This window comes from Metarhizium album (genome assembly GCF_000804445.1).
Source record: "Metarhizium album ARSEF 1941 chromosome Unknown scaffold_7, whole genome shotgun sequence".
Lineage (NCBI taxonomy): Eukaryota > Fungi > Ascomycota > Sordariomycetes > Hypocreales > Clavicipitaceae > Metarhizium > Metarhizium album.
This window is the reverse complement of record NW_024467581.1, coordinates 446,073-465,050: the sequence shown is the minus strand read 5'-3', so window position 1 is coordinate 465,050 and position 18,978 is coordinate 446,073. Positions and strand designations below refer to the sequence as shown.

The 18,978-nt window shown below is 54.9% G+C and overlaps 6 protein-coding genes across 6 annotated transcripts; 2 read left to right on the top strand and 4 right to left on the bottom strand.

Annotated features, from left to right (window-relative positions):
• Positions 1-34: 34 nt before the first annotated feature.
• Positions 35-1,804, bottom strand: MAM_03606 (DNA polymerase delta small subunit; the record flags this gene model as incomplete). Its single annotated transcript, XM_040822405.1, has 4 exons — positions 35-267; positions 329-1,286; positions 1,394-1,703; positions 1,758-1,804. 4 exons carry the CDS (start codon positions 1,802-1,804, stop codon positions 35-37), a joined length of 1,548 nt encoding a protein of 515 aa, XP_040679548.1.
• A 1,334-nt stretch (positions 1,805-3,138) lies between these two features.
• Positions 3,139-3,392, bottom strand: MAM_03605 (Seed maturation protein; the record flags this gene model as incomplete). Its single annotated transcript, XM_040822404.1, has 2 exons — positions 3,139-3,279; positions 3,342-3,392. The coding sequence occupies 2 exons, from the start codon at positions 3,390-3,392 to the stop codon at positions 3,139-3,141; spliced, it is 192 nt and encodes a 63-aa protein (XP_040679547.1).
• A 1,289-nt stretch (positions 3,393-4,681) lies between these two features.
• On the bottom strand, positions 4,682-6,127 carry MAM_03604 (Histidine acid phosphatase, eukaryotic; the record flags this gene model as incomplete). Its single annotated transcript, XM_040822403.1, has 1 exon — positions 4,682-6,127. One exon carries the CDS (start codon positions 6,125-6,127, stop codon positions 4,682-4,684), a length of 1,446 nt encoding a protein of 481 aa, XP_040679546.1.
• Positions 6,128-8,111: 1,984 nt separating this feature from the next.
• On the bottom strand, positions 8,112-9,635 carry MAM_03603 (Acyl-CoA dehydrogenase/oxidase; the record flags this gene model as incomplete). Its single annotated transcript, XM_040822402.1, has 4 exons — positions 8,112-8,245; positions 8,315-8,922; positions 8,981-9,231; positions 9,303-9,635. The coding sequence occupies 4 exons, from the start codon at positions 9,633-9,635 to the stop codon at positions 8,112-8,114; spliced, it is 1,326 nt and encodes a 441-aa protein (XP_040679545.1).
• Positions 9,636-14,165: 4,530 nt separating this feature from the next.
• MAM_03602 (Calcium-mediated lectin) lies at positions 14,166-14,672 on the top strand (the record flags this gene model as incomplete). The annotated part of the gene is made up of 1 exon (XM_040822401.1): positions 14,166-14,672. One exon carries the CDS (start codon positions 14,166-14,168, stop codon positions 14,670-14,672), a length of 507 nt encoding a protein of 168 aa, XP_040679544.1.
• Positions 14,673-15,269: 597 nt separating this feature from the next.
• MAM_03601 (BTB/POZ fold protein) lies at positions 15,270-16,356 on the top strand (the record flags this gene model as incomplete). The annotated part of the gene is made up of 4 exons (XM_040822400.1): positions 15,270-15,518; positions 15,564-15,701; positions 15,758-16,121; positions 16,313-16,356. 4 exons carry the CDS (start codon positions 15,270-15,272, stop codon positions 16,354-16,356), a joined length of 795 nt encoding a protein of 264 aa, XP_040679543.1.
• Positions 16,357-18,978: the final 2,622 nt, after the last annotated feature.

The window sequence follows — 18,978 nt, the reverse complement described above, 5'->3', positions numbered from 1 at the left end:
CGCTACTCCACGTTATCTCTGCGCTGCATATCCCTCATGACGCCGACTTTTGCTTGCCAAAACTCACCAGGGAAACCTCCATCGTTTCCATGTCCACAAGAACCAGCTCCTTTGTCTCGGCGAATGAAGGGACCGTAATCAACCTCACGGACTGACCACGAGGGCCGCCAATCGTCCTCGTCGAGAATTCAGGCTGACAGCCCACAAAGAACAAGTGCGGACACGTCTTCATGACAAACGGGTCATCTTCCTGGAACGGATAGCTCCCTGCCCCCTTCTTGTCAGCTTGACTTGTCACGTATGGCGCCGAGGGAGAGGGCCGACCTACACAACGTGTCGGGTGCGGTGGGGGCGCAGCACCTCCATCTGCACATGGCCTCCATCATGCCCAGTCTATCGTCGCTGTCGACGTACTTGAAGACGTCGTCCACGTTTTGACCGCCGGTGCCTAGGACGCGCCACCCCTCGAGCTCGGCCTCCCAGGGGTTGGTGACGGCGTCAAACCACCCGGGTTCTTTGGGCTTTGCGGGCTCGGGCCCGTATGCCCTCGCGCGGGGAAACAGGGCCATGTGGACGGGCTGCTGGGGGTAGCTTGCGTTGGCGGGATCCTGAGCACCGGGGACGAGGGTGACCGGTATCGAGGGCAGCAGCGCGTCGAGGAAGTCGTCGAGGAGCTGCGACGGGAGGGCGTTGTAGGAGCTCGCGTCGTAGCCGTACTTTCTGCCTCCCTTCTTCTCGGTCTCGTCGGGCCTGTGCTCGGTGGCGGCGGCGGAGATGGAGTTTCCGGCAATGATGAGCCTGCTTATGCTCGCGACTTCTTCCTGGTCGGCTGGGGCGAGTGCTTGGCCGAGGAGGTATTCCTGCAGGAGGTTGAGTTCGACGGCGTGAGAGGCGCCGGTGCTGGAGAAGGAGAGCCCGGACACGATGGCCATCTTCTTGCCGGGGGCTGGCGGGGAGGCGTCTGTCATTTCGACATCTCGGTGCTCGTCTCTGATGATGGGCCGCCCTTTTCCGAGGCCGTTGGCCGAAGGAGGCAGTGGTTTGGAGAGGGCCCATCGCTCGGGCTGGTCGGCAAGGTCGGGAAACTTGGTGTCAATGACTTCGAACTCGCCGCTGCTGTTCTCGGTGCCCATGACGGCGATGATGCAGCCCGTCACGAGGGGGACGGAGTGGACCACATCGCCGACGAGGCGGATGCGGCCCGAGTCGTCCTCGAGCATGACTTGGTCGGAGCCGTCGGGGGAGAAGTAGGTCTGCTGGGTGGGTATGGGGGCGGAAATCCATCGCTGGACCGTGTCAGTCGACCCTGTCGCGACGTCGAGACGTGGTGGTTTCCCGTGGGCATGGATCGGGGCAAGGGGTGGTTTTTGGGGCGGCATCACGTCCTGCTTACGTCTTTGGACACGTCCTCGAGGATACTGGGCTTGAGAGGCATGTCCATGTACACTGTCCCTGCTACCCAGCACAACTCTCCCTGCCGAACATCGAGCACGCGTTCTACCCTTTTGACCTCTTCACCACCAATGACGGTCCCCTCCCACGAGGCCGATGCCGCCTCCTCGACGGCGGGCTTGATCTTGGTCAGGCGTAGAAAGTACATGTCGCCATATTGCTGCTTGTAGGGCCGTCGCTTGTCGAGGTCGAATGCGTGCAATGGCTTGTACGAGTCGGCGGCTCGGCTGAGTGTGGGAGTTGCGGCGTCGCTTGCGAGGCAGAGTTAGATGCGGATTGACAAATGCGGGCGAATTGCGACTTACGACGCCGATTTCGGGATGAGATGAGACACTTCCTCGAGGGTCACCATGCTGAGCTGGTGCTGAGCTGCGCGGATGCAGCAACCTCGACGCCGCCGAGATACGGGTTGAGCTTGTCGAGTGAGACGCGTCGACGATGTTGCCAATTGTCCGAGGCGCGTTTCGAAGCTGCCGGCACTTTAAAGCGGTGGGGCTTCAAGGCCATCTGAACCTGGTGGCGCGCGAGTCAGGGTTAGGGTTTGTTGATCTCTAGTTCCTTCGTTCGATTCCCCGTCCAGGACGCTCTCGGCAACAATCGTCTTCAAACAGCCAGCATCCCGTCGAGCGTTGAGCTTGCCACTCACACGATATATCGCCACCGAATAGTCTGGAAGATGCGTCCCCTCAGATTCGTGAGAACCACGAGGACAACGCCCGGGTCACTCGTCTGCTCATAGTCAGTCTCAGGCGGAACTGTCGTCTGCCGTGCCGGCTTTCATGATGGCGTCGGAATGTAGAAGCAGGATTTCGATCGACCCACAGCATCGGGACCCAAGTGTGAGAAGTCTGAGGGCGACAGTGGTGCCGGATAGTGTGGCGAGTAGAACCTTGGTTTGAGAGCTTCGGGCTCAAGAGGCTGGACAACAGTGGGACGAGGAGGACGGACTGGACATCATTTTCGAAGCTGGCTGTGGCACAGCCGTCGAGGAAGTCAAGTTTTTGCGAGCTGGCTGTCCCTGTGCCGGAGAGCATCGTGGAAAAACATCGAGACGGACGTCAGCCTGATCACACAGAGCGTCTCATTCGATACCGCGATGCCACAGTCAAAGTGCAATACCAGACTCTGAATTCTGCCATGCATCAGAGGCGAAGATATCATCGTACCACGGCGCACAAAGGACCGTGAGCTGCTGTTGGGCCATGCAGAAGATGTGGCCTCCCCCTTCAACGATGGCACCGAGTGAGCTCTGTAAGACACATTGTCACAGGTGTCCGTGGAGGCGTTTACGATACTACATTGGCCTGGCACACAGCAGATCCGGGATACGTGTTCATATCTGTTGCGACTCCCATTACCCTAATGTTGATGGAGTTGGGACTGTGGTTGTCAGTCCTATCGCACTCACTGCTTCGCAAACGCTTCTCAGTCCATGACATTTATGTTCAGACACGATAGCTGCTGTGGCTAAGTACGAACGCAGCTGTTCTAACTTCACTTTCTGCGTGGATAGAATAACACTCGATTCACCATCAGAGACCAAGGACAACGAACAGACTTGGCATTGCGTGGGTTATATTTGTGTCAAGTTGCGCGGTTGTATACATCGTTGATGATTCCGAGCCACAGTCAACGACTGGCGGCAACTAGTCGACGTTATTTGCCCCCTTGATGAAGCCGAGCAAATCATTTCTTGGATCCCGCATCGGCCCCAGAACCAGAATTTTTTCCGTGGCCAGAGGCATTTCCATGGCTTTCGTTGCGATCGCCGGCGGCCTGAGCACGCGCAGCAAACCCAGCCGAAGACATGTCTCCGCCGTTCTTGGCCTGCGTGTGTCTCTATTAGAAGGCACTTGAACTTGACGATGCTGTCTAGGAACGGCACATACCTGAGATGACTGGACTCTAGCAGCGTCCGATTTGGTCATAGGATTGGTCATGTTGATGGCGATGATAAATTTTTCCTTGTTAAGAGGGAGGAAGAGCTCGGTGGTTCCAGGTAGTTGGGGATAGCTTGTAGGAGACTGCTGAGGAAGCAAATGTGTTGCTGAATCCAAAGAGCTGGGAAACGAGCAGGATTATATAGACAATTTGGGCCCGACGAGCAAGTCCGCGCCAGAGCCTCATCGCTCCCAGAGTACTCACGAGGCAAATTTTGCCGGGACGGTATGACGTCGGTCAAGGCGACCCGTTTGTCGCCCCCAGAGAAGACCTGTAGCCGGTCGCGAGAGCCATCATGTCCTTGCCGACGCTGTGCATCGGATCATCGTCTCCGCCTCAAGGGGTTGAAATGGCGTTAATACCGGCATTGAATAAATCCCCGACAATGGCGCAACACCTGGTTTGTACTCGCTGTTTGATACATTCTTTCCGTTGGAAACAAACAATTGTGAGAAGCGAGCACACGCGGCAAGACGTCACCTTTGTATCATATGGCTCGTCACACAGGCAACGGCAACGTACCAGGCTGCGGCTGCGGCAGTGAGTCAGTGACTCAATTGCTTCGTGGACGAATGGCGGGACCACTTCATCACCACATCTGCTGTCCTTGTCCTCGTTTCACAGCCGGGACGTGGCCCTCCAGATCCATGGTCATTTGGCACCCCGAATCGTGTCGGACGCCCGCGGGTTCGGTCGTTTGTCCTGCCGCCGCAGCATCGATGCTTGCCTTCTCCTTCGGTCCCATCTCTCCTCCTCGCAAAGCATGATTTGAGCACGAGTCGTACTGGGCTTTGCCGGACTTGTTTGACCTGCACCAGCCGGGAATTGTCAGCTGGTCAGACACCGCCCGCAAGCGCCGAGCTGTATCAGCACGCCTGGTGATGTGCTCCATTTTGAGATGCCGTGCTGTGTCTCGGCTCGACAGGCGGCCCATCTACTACCGAGCGAGCGGTCCTCCCACCGCCCAGTAGCCAGGGCGGACGTCGTCACATCGTCGTCCCTGACAAGTGGCAGAAAGGCTGGTTCTTTCAGGGCAAGATCGAACAGTACTATTCAGCATCATTTTGCCAATCATGGTCCGGCCAAGTCTGATGTTCAGTTGTCTCTCTGAAAAGTGTACACTGCTGCTATTCACAACGTTTGGGTAGCCTCGACCTGCCAGGGTATGCCAGTGTCTAATGTGTCCTGTTTATTTCACTATGTAAACCGTAGCTGGATGCTTTGAGGAGTTCCCAGTACTCTCGAGACGTGTCCCGTCGCCTTCTCTTAGTCTGTCATTGCACAAATGCTATGGCATCAAGTTTCTTTTCTTGCTCACACTGGTTCCGTTATTCGAGTCGGTATAGAATGTCACTGAATCCGTGGAATTGCCATATGTGTTCCCGCAAACACTGGTGTAGTTCCGAAACATGTCTGCGCGCTGCTGCATAAACGTCTGCAGCCCTTTCGATGAACAGCTCTGGCCTGGCCCGTCGAAACAGCCCGGCAGGACTTGGGGGCTCCGGTTGAGCAGGACACGGTAGTACGTCGACGCGGAAGCAGGAGAAGAGCTGCTACCGTTCTTGTTCTGGGCGGTGGAAACGGTCTGGTTGGAGGTGCAGTTCATGCGCTCAATGGCAATGTTGGTCAGGAATGGGAGAATGCGGCTTGAGACCCAAGCACGGTTGTAGTTGATTTGGTCCAGGGGCATGGTGGCGTTGACGTCACTGCCGCCGGAGAAGATGCTGTTGTTGAACAGGCCCAGGGCGACGAGGGCGGTTGGGGGAAGCTCGCGATGCGTGAAGGAGATGTACAGATCTTGGGCTGATGTGTCGGCCGACAAGAGGTCCAGCGTCGTGTTGACCCACGGGAAACCAATGGCACCGGCGTACGGGCTGCCGTAGCCGGTGTTGTAGTGGTACTGGATGTCTTGGCCGTACTCGAATTGCAGCCACTCGTCTGGCGAGAACAGATCGGTCGAGCAGAACGGCGAAGACCCACGGATGACGGTATCGTAGCCGCACATGGCCTGCATGGCCGTGACGTCGTCCGACGTGAAGTTGAAGCCTGGAGCCAGGTTCTTCAACCGCGTGATTATGGGTGCCGTGTATAGGCCGACGTACTCTCCTTGCTGTTTGGATCCCGCGGCAGCAGAATAGCCTTTGCAGCTCTTGTATGGAGTCAGACTATCCGCGCCGGCCTCCTTGCCTTCTGATATCTCGACTACGTTGATGGTGTTGTCGTCCATCTCCAACCCTCGAACGAAACCTCTGGCGCTCTGTACCGTGCGTTCTGCACTCGAGGTCCACACCCTCTGAGGCAATCGCAGCTTCGGATACCTGTACGAGATGGAGAGTCCCAGTTGGCCGGCCTCGACCTTGCCGGTTCTGGTCAATAGCTCCTGCTCGCCAAAGGATGGGGCTTCCCACGTTGCCAAGAAAGAGAGCTGAGGTATTTTAGACCAGTCGACAGTCGAATTGCCTAGCTTTTCGAGGAAGGGCTGCAGATACTGCTCGTAGTCAAAATCGTTTGCATTAATGGCTGCGTGCCGTACAAGGTATGCCGCTCGAGTCACGGCGCAGCCTTGAGGAGGGTTAGGATCTCGCGGGGGATCTGCTGGCTCGTAGTAGGGTGCGATTCCCGCGAGATGCTGTAGGGGGTTGAAAGAATATGATGAGTATAGAGGGGTCTGAAGTTGCATGGCCCCAACGCTGACTGCCACCCAGGTGAGAGTGTGAAGTGTGGTCGTCCTCATTGTGGCGGTTGTAGAGAGGAATTGTGTGAGATGTGTTGTATTTTTCCAACCTATGATGTCGGCTTTGTGTGCGACAAGTTGCGCGGGCAAGCTTCCCCAAGCAACACGTTGATGCCCAAAAAAGGCCTCCGGAGCAAAGACGGTCAGCTTGATAGCTCTGACAACGGTCAGCCGTTATATAAAGGATGAGGAGCAGCACGACCGATACCCGAGGACAAAAGCGTGGCAGATGGCATGGCGCCCGGCTGAGCCAACCATTGTTGCTCATACGTCACGGACCAGCTGTTTCGGGCTAAAGAAAGCGGCCATCATTGTTAGTATTCAGCGGGCAATTGTTACAAGCGATCCACGGACCAGCCAGACCTGGAATGTGGTACAGGTTATACGCTGACGTCATTGACGCACAAGACGGCCATTTGAAGACCTCGGCCCTGAGGCTAAATTGAATTAGCTTTGCATTCGACCCACTTTTGCCTGATCCGTCGGTCCTTGCCGAATTTTGCAGCCGCAGCCGCAATCTGTTGTCGTAAACTTCGCCCTGCTTATCTGATGGCCTTGCTTCTGCGCTGCCTCGCCTCGCCAGGGCACATGATCTGGGGACGGGTGCATTTGTGTGTTGCCCAAGCCATCGAAAGCCTCCGGTGTTCCGTAGTGATGTAGTGATGTGCGGAGGAGTAGATGGGCGCCTATTGTCGAACATGCCACTCTGGATGCGCCAGACCCGTTGATCTCATAGTTTCGCTCAGAAGTCACTGATGAAGCCTGCTCACTTCCGCCACCCTCTCCCGAACCACGACGTGCCCAACGTTTGGAACTACCGCAACATTTGTAAAGCCGAGATGTCAAGCTGTCCGTTGGTGCACACGCCGTCCAGCCCTCCCAAAACCACCGGCGAGGGAATGCCACTTCGCACAGCCTTTGTGAATGCGGCATCATAGTCCAGTGCGCCACCGTCTTTGACGACCGTTACGACTGTTGCCGTGTGACCGGGATGCTCCCGCATTCGCACAGCCCCTGCAACGACCTCGCCTTGGCTGACGCGGTCCCGTCAATCCTCGCGTATGACAAGCTCGCCGCCGAAAAACTCCAGCACCCACATACGCGCAGCAGCCTCATCACGACAGTCGAGTGAAAAGTGGCTGCGCTCTTCAGGCTTCAGATCGGCCGAGTGAAAAAGTCCCGCGGGCGCGATGAGGTAAAAGGCCGAAACCGGGTATGGGTGCGAGGCGGTGTACCCTGCCGTCAACGAGCCCCCGAACGAGAACCCCAACGAGATGAGCCGAGGGCCATGTCGAATGATACAACAGAGAGCCGATGAGCCGACGAAATAACTAGATTTGCACCGCGTGGGAGGAGAGGCGTATCGCTCAGTTCGTGACCCCACAGATCGACGAAAACGAAATGAGCGTGCGGAAAGGATGCCCGCAAAAGGCGGGCAGGCGGGAACATACACAGGGCCGGACTTTGGACGCGGTGAATAAAGAGCACGCGATCGGGGACGCTCGAGCTGGCTGCGGCAGAGGGAAGGTGAATCTCCTAGGAGGCGTCTTTCCCTTTCCCTTCGGAAGTCGTCACGTATTTGGCAGGCAAAAGAAGATTGTCAAATGTCGATGGGAAGACCGCCCCGGACGGGTCGTGCATCGAGGACCGTGCTAGGTTGACCGTTGTGCCTGGACACGGCAGAATTCAATCACTAGATTCGGGAGTCATGACGAACACATGTAGAGAAGTCGAGCAGATGCTGGGTGGTCGTCTTGTTTTCCATGTCGTCGTGTCCAGAGTCCAGACCGACTCGGCGCTATGCGTCGCCCCGCTAATGACCGAGCCTCTTTTAATTGCATTACTACTTGCACAAATAATGCATCTTGATATTCAACAAGGGATGCCATGGCCCATGATATAAAAGTTAACTTCAAATGTTCTACAGACCGTTGATGACCCAGCGATTTAATTACATGTCCGCTGTTTGCCTCGCAGCAAAGTTCTATATTTTTGAGCCTTTGAGCGCCGCCGCACCTCCAAACTGATAAATTTTGACAAGTTGGCGCACGGCCAAGTCCAGCAGAACATCCTCCGATCCGCCTGGGATTCGAGCGCCGGGGACATCTCGATAAATGGCTGTCCCGAGTCAGTACATTTGGTACCACATGGTGTGAGGATGACCCAAGACATTATAAGAAAACTCACCTTCAACTAGTGCGCCCTGTCCCGAGGCCGTAAACCCGTTGCCCCCAAACAGCAAAACGGCACACTGAGCGCATTCATTCAAAACCATGGCAGACTTGGCCTTGGCTAGCGCGGTAATGCCGCCGAGTTTCAGGTCCGCTTCCCGCGCCTCGAGGTGGCAAAGCTGATACAGAAGCTGCTCCGTCCAGGCGTTCATCGTCTCCAGCTCGGCACCCGCCTTGGCCAGCCGATGTCTTACGACGGGTTGATCCATGAGCTTCTTGCCAAAGGCGTCGCGCTTAAGGCAGTACTCGAACGCGGCGGCCAAGGCCGTCCTAGCCTGGCGCGTGACGCCCACGGCGATGATGAGGCGCTCGTGGTTGAAGTTGGTGAGGATGATGCGCAGGCCGTCGCCCTCTCTGCCGACGAGGTTTTCGACGGGCACTTTGACGTTGTCGAGCTCAATATAAGTGGTGCCACCGGCCTTTTGGCCGCTGACAGGGAGGCGACGCATGGAGACGCCAGGGTGTCCCTTGAGCGGAACGACGATGACGGAGAGTCCTTTCCCTCCTGGTCCGCCCGTGCGGACCGCCATGGTGGTGTAGTCGGACCAGATGCCGTTCGTGATCCTGTATAGTGTCAGATGAGATTCCTCAGCAACTCGGGGCGCCCCGTTGTGGCGAGTACCATTTCTTAGCTCCGTTAATGATGTAGTGTTTTCCATCGGCGCTCTTCTCGGCAGTGGTGGTAATGTTGGCCACGTCGCTGCCGGCATCGGGCTCCGTGATGGCAATGCACGTGCGTTTTCTGCCAGTCAGAAAATCGGGAAGGAAGCGCTCCTTGAGCTCCTTGCTTCCCCACTTGACAATGGGAGGGATTCCAAAGGCGAAGCCAGCAGTCAGCGAAGCGCCTGGACCAGCCAAGCCGGAGCGCGCCAGCTGCAGCAACCTTGATCAGATTCACGGCTCGCCGTCGTCGGTCTTGGGGTGACGCAGGGTTCCAGACGCACCTCATCGCAATATATCCCGGTATGCAAATAGTCCCACTCCTCGACCTTGACACCAAGGATGTCGCGGATCCCGAGATTCGTGAGCCGTTCCACGGGCAACGGCGCGGGCATGTTGGGCAGCAGCATGCCGCTCTTGCAAAACGTATCAAACACATGCTGAGGGACGGTCCCTTCCTTTTCCCACTCGGCAGCGTTGCTGAGCAGGTTGTCCCACAGAAACTGGCGGCAGGCCTTTTGGAACTGGCGATGCGATTGCGTGTAGTACGGGGAGGGCAGACCGCACAGATAGGGCGGCTCGGAGAAGGGGACCGGGTTCGCGGGAGCATCCGTCATTTTGAAGTTGAGCTTTTTCTTTGTAACAAACAAGAAGAGGAAGTAGGTCCGGTTTTGGGTTGGTCGCGAGTTTTCCAGTCGCTTGACACGTTATCACGCGGCAGGGTCTGGATATTTAAACCACACACCATTTGACGACGCGGCGTGCCGTCGACTTGTCGAGGTTCAACTTTGGCCGAGGCTGAGGCAGCCTCCCCGCACAGCCCGACTCCACTTGCCGGCCGTTCGACTTGACCGGACGTCTGGGTGGAGCCGACGAGCCGCTGACTCGGATGTCGGTTGTTTGGAGACGTCGCCGGAGCAACACGCACGCACCAACCGCATCTAGATTCCAGGCAAGGCAACACGATAGTGAGTTGTTCCATCACCGTGCTTCGGTTTACACCAATCTGTGAGTCGAAAACCTGAGCTTCATGCAAGCCTGGCCGGCTCGAGTCGGAATGACGGGGCAAGTACTGCGGGCTCGTAGCTGATGGAAACGCCCGACTCCTGAGACTCTGAGCTTCTACTCGACGCTTGTTTTGCCAGAACCTTCAGAGCGACCGATTCGTCTTGGTCACCCGAGTGAAGCAAGTATGCTTTTGAAAAAGCTCCAGTAACTTAGCTTACACTGGGCAAAGCGGCATTCAAGGGCCACCCAAAAGTTTTATATAGACTCGCAGAAGTGCCGTGTGTCGAACGGCAACCGACAGACAGTGGAACCCAGCTCACCAACAGCCAAAATTGAACAGATTTATCCATGAATAAAAGCCATTGCACGAAGGTACGACTCAAAAGCCAATAAAATATCAAACTATATATATATCCAGCAGCGCTCTGGGCTCTGCAGCATCGAGCGCATCGGCACGCTTGGGCGACGTCTCTTGTTTACCCTGCTTATGATGAGTAATATAAATTACTACAGCTCGACGACATGCCAAGCTCCTCCAGATGGCGACTTGCTCTCACTGAGAATACTGTCCTGTAGTCTCGCCCACTCAGCCCAGTACATGTCCGGGGGCGAAAGTTGGCCACAGCCCCGTTTGACAACACAGATTTGAGCTCGGTGCATGGTGACTCACGAGACAGGGGCATCCAAGGGTAGAAAACGAATAGAGCTTCCTGGTGGAAGCTTTGCCAGCCGGCGGCGTTTGGCCTTGGATCCGGAGAAACCTATGGCGTCTTGCCCGCTTTGTCTCCGTCTCTTATACGTGAAGCGTTCATCAAACTGAAATCCTGCGACGGGCACATTTGCTACTACTAGTGAGGATGAAGAAGGTTGCTTGTCGGCTGCTTGCGGGAGTTACACTGGGCTGGGGGGAGGGTGGCATCTGCTCCTTTTGTGTCATATCCAGATGGCAGTACGCAGTTGGGGCAAAAGCAATCGGCCCTGATGGCTGCTACTGTTGCAAGTGATGCCGTTGATGCGGACCCATTCGGCCAAGACGGAATGTTGAATTCTTGAAACAAAGCCCACCTGGCCTGGCGCCGTGTTATCGGACACTTGCCATCTGATGGGATTGAGACGTCGTGTTCCGTGGAAGCAGAACGAAGTAGTTGCTGCAAATGCTACCCGCCGTCCGTGTAGCACAGTTCGGCCAGGTTGCAAGACGCCATCATCAACCCAGCCAACGGGCTTTGGAGTAACGCACACACAGCCGGGAGCGTGTCGACCAGGTTGCCGTCATGTTGTTCGACACACGCGCCGACGATCGCTTAAGCAAGGCTCCAACCATGCAACGAAACTTGGCGTGGGAGTTTTGCACTCACATGTCCATCCATCGACGTGACCTTTGACCACGGCGAATCCTCGAGCGTACTTTGACACAATGGTATATACAATATACTCATACGGCCGACCCCTGATGCCCATATGCTGTACTCACACTAGCTAATGCAAAGCAACGTTCTGGCGGCACAAGCAGCAGGCATGGAAGACTCCGGATAACTACATCCGTTGGGACACAAATCATGCCGTGGAGGCTATTTCGAAAAAGTAATAGAAGCGCTGGCATGTGGGAGACAGCAAGACATGACGTGTTGTTGTCGCAACATGATGGACGTTGCTTGAGTGTCACACAACATACCAGGTCCAGCATCCAAGCACCTGACATGTGTCGGTGCTCACATTATTGGGCTCGTATGCATTATCTCTCTCCTGTGGTCCCTGCGCTCGCTCAAGAGCCCGCACATGTCCATTGGCCCGATGAAGCAAAAGTTCCAGGCAGGCAAGGCATCATCAGGAAACTCCTTCTGCGGGCAGGGCGCTCGGCGCCATTCGTACCAGGCAATATAGCTCTCGAAGGATGGACTTGACGGCATCAAGTGATGAGAGCATGGCGACGAGACATTTTGCGGTTCAGCCAGCGTCCACCGGCCCATCCATTGATTGTGTTTGCATCGTCATCATGTGTTGTAGCCAGTCGAGTGCAACACCGCCTCCAGGGCCGTGAACTGGTGTCGTCTACGTCGACCGCACGATGGTCCAACAACTGTACACATGGCAACATTGATGAAGTAGCATCTCCTCGTACCGGTCGCCAACGTGGGCCGGGGCGGCGCGCGACGCACTGCCGAAGAAGCCGTGCAGAGCGCGGCAGCAGACGCCGGCCACCTCGCATCCCTCATCGTTCCCAGACGATCCGCTCATCGCACGACGCTGGCGCCACCAGCGCGTCATCGAGTGTCTCTTGACTCGCCTTGCCCCTGTCCGACAAACAGTTGACAACTTCCTGCCGCCTATACGGCGTAGTGAGCCCCCAAATCGCCCAGGGTCGTACAACTCGGCCTTGATCCTGCTCTCAAGAAGCGAGGGCCCCGTTTTGGCCACCTGCATGATGCCTTGGAGCTTCAGGTCACGGAGTAACTTGTATTCATCCAAGCTGCTTGACCAGAGGTGGTAAGGTGGGCATTTACCTTGGCGAACGAGAAGCACGCAGCTGCGCTGACGACAATACGGCTCCTCGACGTCAGATAGTCCGTGATTGAGAGGCGAGCAAGACGGACATCATAACAAACACTTGTTCACGCAAGACCTCGCGTCCGCTCAATGACAGATTTGCTATTTCCCACAGTAGCACCTTCACATTCACCTTCCCACAGGCCTTTGCTTCAGCTAACGCAACACAACGCTTTCGTTTGACAAACAGGAGCATAAGACATGTTGTAATCAAACAAGAAGAATCAAAACTGACAAGGAGGGCAAATTAACAAGAGGAATTCCCCCCAAGTAAGAGGAACTCGTCCATGAAGAGTAGGCTTTGGGTGTGACCGTGTGAGTGCTGGTACGCCACGTGCTCGACGCCGAGCTTGGGGACCAGAACCGGGAGAGTGCCACGTCAAATTGCACGGTACTAGGTAGGTCAGCTACACCAACTATTCTGATCATTCATTTGTAGGCTGGGGGCTCAATTCAATTCCTCCACGTAGTCTGACCATCGTATGTTGCGAGCGTACACCACCATAACCAACAAAATCTCCATCCCAACCATTAGCACTCTATGTCTCCGTGTCCGCCCATCCTGTCCGTCCTTGGCGATTTGTTTTGGAATCTGCGCCTCTATCCCAATTTCCACTTACAGGCAGTACAGTACAATCGGTCGAATTTTGTCCACGAGCCAAGCCAAAACTGCCCATCAGATCACAAATTGCACACAACGCCTGACGAATCCGTGACGGAGGAAGACCCAGTAAGCGAGCAGCTCTGTTCGTTCAACTTCTCCTGGCAGTGGACTAGGACCGAACCAAGCTTACGGTGATGATGGTGCAAGCCTTCTTTCGGAAAATTTGACCAGGCGATCCACGCAGCAGCCGACGAACGGTCGTCGTAACCTAGCGGAGAGCATATTCATCCGCGGGTGAGAAGTGTGTGAAGCTTCACAGCCGCGGCCAGGTCAGTATCTTACAATGAGGTTGCCGAGTGCCCGAGTCATGCAGTCATCTGTCCCAGGACTGGACCTCTTCACGGCTCTTCTCCCAGCCAAGTTCGGCCCGTTAGCTCGATGCCGAAGGCGCCGAAAGCAACGACTGTTGACGCCTGATTCGGCGGGAGGAAACAGCGCCTTCCGAATCCTGTCTGGATCTGAAGTAACCTCGAGGTCGAAAGACACCATGGACAGCATCTCGATGATCCCGCTTGTAACCGATGGTGCGAGTACATCCACATCAGGCAAGAGACGTCTGGCTGGGCGACATGTCTGCTGGGCTAAATCTCTCTCGGCCGGTACCGCCTCTCCTTGCAACATTCCTCCCGACATCATTAGAGGGCCCCTGCCACGCGGATAAGGCCCAAAGAGGTGGTTTTCCCATCCTAAAACGTACACGTGTCTTGTTGCACCGAGGCATCACGAGGTCGTGACAGAAGCCCGAGGCCTCGAGAACAAAAAAGGGGCATTGCCTTTCATGTATATATAGGGGCGACCTCAGGAGCCACAGACCTCCATCAAGACCAAGCGCCTTTGGGCTTCAAGTCAAACATCGAATCCTGAACACATCACCATTAAGCCCAATCATCCTGCCCTCGTCACAGTCCTACAGTCCTCCCGTGACAATATGAGCACTCAAACCGCAACAGAGACCATGGAGGTCATGTCTGTGCCAGCGGACATGCTCGCCCTCCGCCCGGTTGAGCAACCACTCTGGATTGCCATTCCCAGCCTCGCGAAAACTACCATCACCGGCCACACCAATGCACGATTCCACCAGAGAGTCACATTGACCGACGTCAAACTCCAGAAAGCCTACGTCTTCACCGGATCAGGCGAGGACGAGATGGCCATGGCGATCCAGGGCTCCAACGAAAAGGGGACAGTGCAGCTGCAGGTCCTGGAAGGCGAGCAACCGTACCGCATGCTCTCGGTACTCTGCGAGTTCTCATCTCAGGGACCCGACGGCCGCCTGGAGCGATCCAAGGTCCTGGCGCCCCGAGTCCTGTGTGAATACCAAGAACCCCAGCTCCTGAAGCGAATGACATGGGAGATCTGCAGCGAGGATGGCGTCGACTCCGACTACAATGACTCTGTGATTCGTATCACGGCAGACATTAACCTCCAAATTTAACGAGAGCCCGAGGCGAGTCGGCCCAGTGATGAATAGGGAATAGGGAGAGAATGACATGGCGGACATGAGACGGCGTCGTTTCTCTAGGGCTGTGCTTTTGTGCGTCTTAGTCCAGATCAGAACATGAATCACGACAGAGCTAGTTTTCCTTCACGAGAGCGTCCCCAAGCCATGGCTGCTTTAACCTGAGCGGCGCCCCCAAGCAAACCTAGGCAGCTCCCCAACCTGTCCTGGGCTCCGAGCGGCAATGATAGGACCACACCTGCGGAAGGCTTGGAGAGCGTCATGTAGACTTGATGAGATGGTTGCGTTGTCGTCATGCACAAGACCAAGACCCCTTTGACGCTGTCCATCTGAGATGACAAACTGGCAGCCACCGAATTCTTTGCGTGCAAGTCATTCGACTCCATGGGAGATGTGATTATTCTGTGAGTACATACAAAATGCTCGCCGTGTGTGTAACCCAGTCCAGATGACTGAGGCACCTAGGTCATTCATGCCTTAGGTCGCCAACCCCTCTTGCCTCAAACCTTCCTGTGGCGCGTAGGCTGTGAGAGTATCACAAGGCCTGCCTGCAGCTCCTTCGGCCTGACGGCGATGGTTTGCCGTGAGCAGAAAGGGACCGGACCTCCCTTTGCGCGCAACACGCGGCCAGGTGATGCTGATGCTGATGCTGATTCAGATGCTGATGCTCTAGCACGACCTCCCCACAATACGCCAACTTGTGAAGCGTGGAAAACGTTCGACATCAAGCAAATCCGCCGTCGGCACCCCCGCCGGGAGGGAGTACGTCCGTCTCGCAATGGCGCCTCGAGGGTTCGAGACGTTTCTGTCGTCGCTCAAAGGGTATGGCATGGTCAGCGGCTAAAACGCTTCTTGCCTTTCTAACAGCCCACCACCAGCTACTTCAACACAGGCACCCTCTGCGACGTCACTATCGTCTGCGACGGCCAGGAGTTCAAGGTCCATGGAGTGATATTGTCAGCCCACTCTAGATACTTTGCGGCGGAACTGACGGGAAATTGGAGAGTATGGTCCGTCTATTAGATCCTTCTATGATGCGACGTCTGCTAATGGTCGTCAAGGAAAGTTTCGAAAGGAAGATCGAGATTAAGGACTTCGACGCCACCGTCGTGGAAGCCATGTTACGTTTCATGTATTTCTTCGACTACAGCAACATCTACAGCACCTCCACTATGATCTATTATGTCCAGGTCTACCAGATCGCTGACAAGTACGACATTCCAGCGCTCAAGGCGCACGCCAAGGAGAAGTTTGGCGTCTCTATCACGACTGGCTGGTCCCTGGACGACTATCCGCTCGCCATCGCCGTGGTGTACGAGTCCACTGCCCCGGACGATAGAGAACTCCGCGACTTGGTCGTGGAGACGTCTCGTAAGAACATTAAAAGGCTCCTCATGCATAATGGATTCAACGAAGTGCTAAGGAGTACGGCTGATTTTGGAGCGGATATGGTCTCTTGTCTGTCTGGCAAGGCCTCAGCAGCGGTCCATGGGCTCTACTGTTTTGATTGCCCTTCGTGCCAGCGTTGTTTCTTCAGCGATATTTTGAGTGGCAGTTACTCTTGCCCCAACTGCTATCATAGGCGTTCAGATTGGAAAGCTTATCGGACAAAGTAGGAGTCAAGGGGCTTGGGGAAGCTGAAGCTGCTCCAGCTTTATGAGTTGATATATCCATCATTTAGTGAGGTGAAACGTTACTGCAGGATGAGCTGTCGCACCCAAAAAACGGGCGTGACCACGCCACGGTGTTTTGTGTGTTATGCCACCTTATGTCCTTTGCGACAGCGGAGTTTTTGCAGGTCGTCTTGGCGCAGTCTAGGAAGCCGCCCCTCCATATAGCCACTGGTAACTGGAAAAGATGCCACGTTGTTATTAGGCAAAGCGGGATTAAAGGTGGCCGACGTAGAGTGATTAAAAGGCACGTTGGCAAGCAAGCTTAGGGCTGACCGCAGCTTCCCGCTTCGCCTCCTGAATGTGATATATGCTAAGCGCCCCTAAGGATTTAATTAGTTCAAGTACAAACACTCTCTCGCAACTACTCGATGATCAAATGAAGCTCACGCCACTCACATGTGTAACATTGCAAACCTTATAATTTAGTGTCGATGATGCCCCTGGCGGCCCAGCGCCTTTCATGACGGCCTGTAGGCGGATACCCGTGATGATGGGACTCAACTCTTCGCTGCTTGTACCGACTTTGACGAGCTGCAGAGAATGCGCTTGATGCCAAGGCATCTCTAGGAGACTTGTCTGCCTACATGTGCCGTGTCATTCGTCCACCCAGCCGCGGCATTCCAGGACAATGTGCCGCGCAATTCGGGTTCCTTACCCAGGTGGACATTGGTCGGTGTCCGTTGCGGTGATCCTGTCGAGGTAGGTCAGGAGGCCCGTGTTTCCCGTACGCATCTGTGCGATGACTGAGGTAATCGCTCCGTGTTTGTGTGTCCGTATGGTATGGATGTTTACGTCTGGTCTGATTGCAAGGCGGGAGAGGCTTCGTGCATGCGTGCAGAGGGAGGTGTCGCATAGCATATAAAGGGTACGGAGTATTAACACACAAAAATATGTGGCGCGTGCCTCCATGATGTGGAAGTCATCATCGACGATGATATTGGCGCACCTCAGGTCTGCATGGGTAGGCACAAATGGCCCCTGATCCCAACGGGAATCGACAATCTTGGGCATCTCCCTTGCCAGGCTATGGAGTGCGAACACCTCGAGCTCTACGGTTTCGCGGGATAGTTCTTCGACAGGTATCAGGTTATTTCTAAAAGGACATCATATAGTTCATTGACGAACCGTGTCGCTAATGTGATTGTCGACTGTCGCCTTGGTCGTTTTTGAATCTGGAGTTGGTTCATTGGCATAGACAGAAAGTTGCTCATGACGTATTCTGACTGACCAGTTGGTTCTGGAATCAATGAGCCTGCAGCAGGGAACTTTAATTTCTGCAACTGGACAAATATATCGATGAGTTCTGAAAAGAGTTGCATTCGACGATCCTGTTTCCTTTACCAGACTGCGCAAATCCAGCGATCGGCCGGGGATACAGTCCACAATAGGAATGCCTGCATCTTGGAGCTGTTCTTGATGATTGGACTTTGGCCAAATGCGTGGACGTGGGATACCGGAACGTTCGTCTTGTCTTGAATGTAACTAGATGATGATTTAGTTGATCCTTGACCTATAATATTACCAAAAGAACCTACCGCATTGTAGCAACTTCACTTTGCAGCTTGTCCCAAACAGCATGGACAGCTGGTTCAATGGGTATCCTTACTACCCAGGTTGTGGTGCAATTGCAGAACTCGACAAAAAAGCACACATTGAAACCACCCCGAGTCGAGCTCACAATGCGGCATGGCTTTTCATCGTTGTATGACGAAGCTAGCGGCAGACAGCACTTCTGTCTATGGAAGCAACAAAACCTTCTTCCTCATCGTCGCGTTGCTCTTGTGTGAGAGGCGTGAGAGATGACCAGTAGCGACCGCGGAATAAATGGAGGAATGCGGTCCATGTATACGACATCCATCGTGTCCGAATAAAGTCAAATATGACCAAAGCATCACTAAGCCAAGGGTCCTCGGGGAATTGATATGTGTGCAATTGTGGCGTTGATTTTTGAGGAATGTTCTAGGAGGAAGAGAGATGGGGAAAGGGGGCGCCCCGGGATTTGAACTCATTTAAGCTAGGCGTCGGTTAAACATCGTCTCAATCCGATCCCAAAAGGCCGGAAAAGAAACTTGGCGTATCACGTAGCCAGGGTTACCAGTCACGACATTCGGCGAGCTACCAGCACAAATGCCTACCTGCAACAGCGACGGAAACTTCTCTTCGACGAGCTCATCGACGGCTTATCGAGATTATGGCTCAGCCAGCTACGCATGTTGGAATTTCCCACTGCCGCCTCTTCGATGCCTAACCCTGGCCGCGCGATTCTGAGCGTCATCCGAGGCTTACTTACTATGGCTGCAAATGAACTGCACCGATACCAAAGCGAGCTGAGGAACCCGGCACCGTCTGCCCCTAAAAAGAATGTCGCGGACTATCTGTGTCGCATCCTGTGGGAGACATGCCGACTTCCGTCAGAAGACTTGGAGCGAGCGCAAGCAGAAGAGGAACCATCTGCTCTCTTCACTGTGGCAAAGCAGATTCCTACACTTTGCAACTTACAGCCATCGAATGGCCTATTTACTCTTCCGCTGGTATCACGCCAGCCTGAGACAGTTTCATACTCCGTATATTCTTCAAAGGAGATGGTGAACAAGTCATCTCGGAGATTT